The sequence below is a fragment of the Nannospalax galili genome, unplaced genomic scaffold, assembly GCF_000622305.1.
Source record: "Nannospalax galili isolate Female #2095 unplaced genomic scaffold, S.galili_v1.0 scaffold475, whole genome shotgun sequence".
Lineage (NCBI taxonomy): Eukaryota > Metazoa > Chordata > Mammalia > Rodentia > Spalacidae > Nannospalax > Nannospalax galili.
In genome coordinates, this window is record NW_008339435.1 from 1,464,298 (window position 1) to 1,470,829 (window position 6,532).

Consider the following 6,532-nt stretch of genomic DNA (forward strand, 5'->3'; position numbering starts at 1 on the left):
TCTGACATGTGGATTTCTTTTGTAGTTTCTGATTCTTGTGTGAGACTCGAGCCTTCAAGCTTAGGTCTGCTTCTTTTTGTAAACTTTATGTGTCTTTGTGGTTTACTTTTTGGGCATGAAAAGCTGGTTCGTCTAAGCTTCCGGTTCTCTCCTTTGATTTTATATTGGAGTGTCCAGATTGCTTTTATCTTCAGGAGTTCCCACAGAAGCCCAAGTCATATGAGGATCCGGTGCTCTCAGGCTTTCTCCTAAGGTCTGGATCCCTCTAGGAAAGATTTTGGCCTCATGAATTTGGGGGTTGGACTGGCCTGGGAGCCAGGCCCAGGAAAGATGGTGGTCTAGGGCAGCTGGTGGCCTTGACACCCAGAGATGCAAAGGCAGATGGGGGCAGGAAGCAGCCCCAAGGACTCCTGGGGACTGCACTGAGGAGCTGGGTTGGTCTGGATGCAGGAAGTGGAAAGGTCAGCCCCTGCGCCCAGAAAGAGGCTGGTGGGTGGTGCAGGCCCAGGGAAGGTGAGGGCGGGGCCAGGCCCAGAAGCAGTCCTCCTGGGGACCAGAGAAGGCACTGAGTTGTCTGGATGAAAAGGATCAGGAAGCAGTCGTGGTTTCCCCAGTGTCTGGGGCCCCAAGACAAGGAATGGGACAGGACCCAAGAAGGAAGAGAGACCGGCAGGGAAGATGGGCGCATGAGTGAGGCTGGGGGAGTCAAGGTGTGGAGGGCCAAATCCACTTACCCCAGAGAGAGAAGCCTGCGGGTTGGAGAGAGGCCTGTGGGTTCCACAGAGAAGCAGAGGGAGATGCCCCTTTTTCTTTTTTAAAAAAAATATTTATTTTTAAATTCATTTTAAATTATTATTTTATTTTATGTGTATGAGTATTTTGCCTACATATATGTAAGTGTACCACTTGCATACAATGCCCACAGAAGCCAGAAGAGGGCTTTGAACCCCTGGAACTGGAATAATGGGCTGTTAGCCACCATATGGTTGCTAGGAACTGAAGCCTGATACTCTGCAAGAGCAGCCAGTGCTCATAACCACTGAGCCATCTCCCTGGCCCTCTTTTTCTTTATTAGTAATTATTTGCTGAAGGACAAAAATGCCCCTAGTAGATAAATGTCAGGGGAATGGGAAGTTTGTTAAACTGAATTGTATAAGACTATATTCCTATAACTAGGAAGTAACATATTTAGAAGTATTCAGTCAGAAAATATTGTGTTCTGTACCCTGGAAGGAGAGACAGTTTGTATTCTTGAATATAGTATCATTATTTTCTTTTATTCTTAGAAGTAATTATTCCCAAAGAACTTTTGTACATGTGTTATATTTATCAATATTTAGGTATTATTTTGTCCTTTTTTTTTTGGATCTGAGGACTGAACCCAGGGCCTTGCACTTGCTAGGCAAGTGCTCTACCACTGAGCTAAATCCTGAACCCCCTAAATATTTATATATTATTAAAAATTAAAACTGGAGGCTGTGGAGATGGCTTAGCAGTTAAGAGCACTGACTGCTCTTGCAGAAGACCCAGTTTCAAGTTCCAGCACCAATATGGCAGCTAAAAACTGTCTATAAATCTAGTTGTGGGGGATCTGATGCCCTCTTCTGACCTCCATGGTCATTGTAGGACACAAGTACACATTCAAGCAATCCACTCATACACATAAAATAAAATAATAAAATATTAAGAATAAAGGACTGGAGAGATGGCTCTGTGGTTAAGAGCATTGGCTGCTGTTGCAGAAGACCCAGGTTCAATTCTCAGCATCCACATGGCTGCTGACAACCGTCCGTAACTCCAGCTCCCGAGGATCCAACACCCTCTTCTGACCTCCATGGACATTGCAGGACACTGGTGCACTTATACACATGCAGGCAATACATTCATACACATAAAATAAAAATAATTTTTTAAATAATAATAAATAATTTGTTTTTTAATTAAAACTCTGGGCTGGGTATGGTGGCACATGCCTTTAATCCTAGCACTCGGGAGGCAGAGGCAGGCGGATCTCTGTGAGGTCGAGGCCTGCCTGGTCTACATAGTGAGTTCTAGGCCAGCTGGAGCTATAGAAGACCCTGTCTCCAAAAAAGACAGAAAAAAAATTTTTTTTTAAACTGCTGGGTTTGGTGGGGCATCCCACCATACTTTGAATACTAAAACAGGAGGATCACTAAATTCAAGGCCAGCCTAGGCTACAATATGAGAATGCCATCGCAAAATAAGATAATTTAAAAATTAAAACTTGACTAATGTTAAAATATGTAATTAAAAATAATGAAACTAGGCTTCATGGCCCAGGCCTGTAATCCTGCACCTAGGAGATAGAGGCAGAAGGATCAGGAGTTCAAGGCTAGCCTCTGTTACATAGCAAGCCTAGCCTATAGTAGATCTTGTCTCAAAAAAAAAAAAAAAAAAAAAAAAAATCATTGGATGCTGTAGCTAAAATTCTTTCTGGGAGGCACAAATGACTTCCAGCCCCCTCCTCCCTTGGTCCCTACAATACATTGAAGTACAATTTCACCAAACTGCAGTCTGGGGAACCAGTGAGTTTATTGGGCTTACTTATAGAGCAGCGGGTAAGGGTTTACTTACAGGAGTGTGGGTGCTCCCCACCTAAGGCTACACTGCAGAGTCTCCATCCAAGCACGAATGGTGACTTCCCTGCAGCTGTACACAATGATAAAGAGACATTCCCTACTGCTTCCTCCACTTACAGATCCGTCATCCCTCCCCTTTATGCAACTAGGGCCTACTGGGTTGTTGGGAGGCATGGCTGACTCTCCCTGCTCCTTTCTTGTGGAGGGCCAACAGTCAACAAGTTTATCATGCTCCTAGGCAAGCAGGTACAACCAAGCTTGGGAAGAAGGCATCTGTCCATCATTTTCAGGTTGAAAGACAGTCCTATGCAACAGATGCTCTTGCAGAGAAATCAGGTTCGGTTCCCAGCGTCCACATGGTGGATCACAACCATCCATAGCTCCAGTTCCAGGGAATCTGATTCCCTCTTCTGACTTCTGTGTGCATTGCACGAAATGGGTGCACTTACATAGATTCAGGCAAAATAACTCATACACATAAAAATACATCAAAAAAGTGTAAAAGGTCAGCCTAGGCTACAGAACGTGTCCAAGGCCAGGCTGAGCAACATAATGAGATCTTGCCTTAAACTAAAACTTTTAAAGGGGTTGTGCTGGGGGATGGGGCTAGAGAGATGGCTCGACAGTTAAGAGAGATTGGTACTCTTTAGGAATACCAAAGTTTGGTTCCCAGCACCCATATCAAGTGAGCTCAGAACCACGTATAAGCTCCAACTCCAGGGCATGCAAATCTCTCTTCTGACCTCCATAGGCACCTGTATGTCCATGTATACACCACACACACACACATACACACACACACACACTAATTAATTAATTAATTTTTTAATTAATGAAATCTAAAAGGGACTGAGAAACCTGAGGCATGGTGGTACATACCTATAATCCTAGCACTTGGAAGGGAAAGGAAGAAGGATTTGAAATTAAGGTCATGAGGCTTTGCCTCAAAGAGAGAAGAGGGATGGGATTAGCTCAGTAGTAGATCATTTGCCTAGCATGCATGAGGTCCTAGGTTCAACCCCTAGCACTACACAAGATTTAAGACACGATCATATATTTGGCTCATATAATGGTAAAATGGAAACAACACTAATTCTTTTGACAAAGTCCTAGATTTAGGTCCAATTTTTCCCTTAAATTTATTTGTGTGTGTATCCACGTGGGCATGGCATGTGTGCAGAGAGTTGGCTCTCTTCTTCTATCATGTGAATCCTGAGGATTGAATTCAAGTTGTTAGGTTTGGTGGCAAGCTCCTTTACCTGCTGAGCCATCCCACTAGCCCCTAGATCCCATCTTTATTCATAGGCTGTATAATTTTGGTTGGTTAACTTAGGAGGCATCTATTTCAGCATCTGGCAAGTGAATGTGATGATAATAACATGTCTACCTCACATGATTGTTTAGGAATGAAAGGAGATAATGTGCATGTGAATACTTGGTAAACTAGAATCATACAAATGTCAGTTAATATGAAGTAACCTTTCCATGTCTCTTTTATTCACTGCTTACACATTTCTAAGAATTACTATTTTCCTCTCTCCCTCCATTAGAATGAAGTCCAAACTGCCAAAGAGTTTATTAAAATCATAGAGAGTGCAGAAAATGAGTATCAGGTAAGAAGATTTGAAGTTTTTCTAGATCCAGTACTTTTTTTTTTTTGGTCTTTTTGAAGCAGGGTCTCCCTGTAGCCCTAGCTGGCATGGAACTCTCACTATGTAAACCAGGCTGGCCTTGAACTCGCAGAGATCTCCCTACCTCCTGAGAGCTGGGATTAAAAGCCAAGCCGCCACACCCAGCTAGATGCAGCACTTTATAATTTTACTGTAAAACATATTTTGTTTGATCTTTTTTGTCCTTTAACATAAAAACATAAGGTTTTTAGTGTTACTAAGTGTGGAGACTTTACAGACCCTGCAATTTGGCATTTGTTTTCAGTTATGGGACTGTTGCTATAGTCTTAGTAATACAGTTTGGCTTAATTTACTTCAGAGTTTGGAGAGGAGCTCAGCATAAATAGTTTGTCCTTTGTCCTCAAGCCCTTTGACTGTCAGGTCACCTTCCTATTTACAAACAACTCCATTTCTGTTTCAAGCAATTCATCTTGAATTATCTATTGCAGACAGCAATTAGTGAAAACTATCAAACGATGTCAGACACCACGTTCAAGGCCTTGCGCCGGCAGCTTCCAGTTACTCGCACCAAAATTGACTGGAACAAGATTCTCAGCTACAAGATTGGCAAGGAAATGCAGAATGCTTAAAGGCTGACTGTAGGAGTCTCCAGTATGTGGAAAGAAAAGGATTCAACATGATGTGGTCATATGATAAATAAGTGATTTATAAACATAAACAAGAGTGATATTTTGCTAGTTAACAAAGTTAACAGATTTTCTAGCCTCATGGAATACTGTTGAACCTATAGCATTGTCTTGATTTTTTGTGTGTGTTCTCTGCCTTGTAATTTTCTGTTATCACTCTATCCACTTGTGAATCTTTTTTTTAAATTCTGCTACATTTAATGTTGAAGAGATCTATCCTAAAGTCATTTTACTGTTAAGAAATTTTCCTAGCAATGAAATCCTGTTACTGGTTTATACAGATAATCTGTTCGGTCTTTTTTTGGTTTTTACCATTACGCTTTAAAGCACTTCCGGTACTTCAGTGGTTTTTATTGATCCACCAACTGGTAAACATGCTATGCTACACACCGCAACTCAGTGGAAGACGCCGTCCTCCTTCCGCCAACTGCTTTGATCATTTATAGCATCTCATAACTGTACTTTTCAAACATTTGGATTGGGGCTCTTCAGGTTCATTTGGGGAGTTAAAGGAAGTTTCCTGGAAATTCTACAACAGCCAGCTTCTCTGGGGGAACGTGTTTTTAATCCAAAGACTTGAGCCACATTCCCTGCACATGAACGTTGCTTATTCTCTCGCTGTCTCCATCTAGTCCTGTTGTAGTTACAGACATCTGTGTTTTAGAAGAGTTTTGCCCCATTTATGTTTCTACTTAATATTCAAGGACTCCTGACATACTGTGGATATAGTAGAATCTAAAACTTGAATAATGCAGATGTTGAAGGAATAATAGATATTTGTGCTTTAGTACGCACTGGCAGGATTGTTCTGTGAGCGGATAAATCAACTATGTAAACTCACAGAACTGAAAGTGAACCAAAGTGCAACTTCCAGGCAGCATCTTTCTATTGTAACCTGTTATTTAAGAGAATACTAGTGTTTCCTTCTAAGCAGGATGGACAACTCATTCCAAATTACTCTTCCTCCATCAGTCCTGCCTGCCAAGAATTCCTTGTAACTGTGATATAGCAAGCCTTCCCAGGTATAATGGCAGGTAGGTGTGTGATCTCAGAAAGCGCAAGTAATGTAAATATGATCTATGACAATGGTGTTGGTGGATTCATTTACATTGTTTACACTTCTATGACCAGGCCTTAGGGGAAGGTCAGTTTTTTAAAAATCCAAGTAGTGTCTTCCTGTCTCCAGACACACGTCAAAACAGAAGGGTGTTTTGCTTCAGCTTTGTTTTTGCTCAGTAATCCAGTCAAGCAAGAGTTTGTTTGGAAGTGAAAGCTGTATAAGCATTTTTGTTTATTTCAAATAAAATCTATTTGTATTATTTGTCATTCCTACTAGCCATCCATACCACACTATCTTCTGTATCAGGTAGTGCAATAGAAATACACCTGTTTTGTTCTAAAATTGTCTGTGTCTCCTTTCTGTTCCTTGTTCAGGTTTTGCTCTCAAGGTAAGATAGTCAACTATAACTGATCCTTGTTGAGACGCTTCTGGGTTTCTGAAATTGTGTCCTACTTCCGGCTGTTATAGACTCAGTAAATGTGCAGAGACTTGCAGAAAACAGCTTCTTTTTAAGTGTGAGCAAAGTTTCTGAGGCTGAGGCAGGACACTGCTGTG

General features: G+C 41.6%; 1 protein-coding gene across 1 annotated transcript in view; it reads left to right on the forward strand.

Moving 5' to 3' along the window:
* Capza1 (capping actin protein of muscle Z-line subunit alpha 1) overlaps window positions 1–6,308 on the forward strand; it is a 56,197-nt gene extending 49,889 nt beyond the window's left edge. Inside the window, exons 9-10 of the mRNA XM_008833966.3 lie at window positions 4,151–4,213; window positions 4,720–6,308. Coding sequence (XP_008832188.2) covers window positions 4,151–4,213; window positions 4,720–4,860 — 204 coding nt within the window. The 3' untranslated portion in view covers window positions 4,861–6,308. The remainder of the gene's footprint in view (window positions 1–4,150; window positions 4,214–4,719) is intronic.
* The last annotated feature ends 224 nt before the right edge of the window (window positions 6,309–6,532 follow it).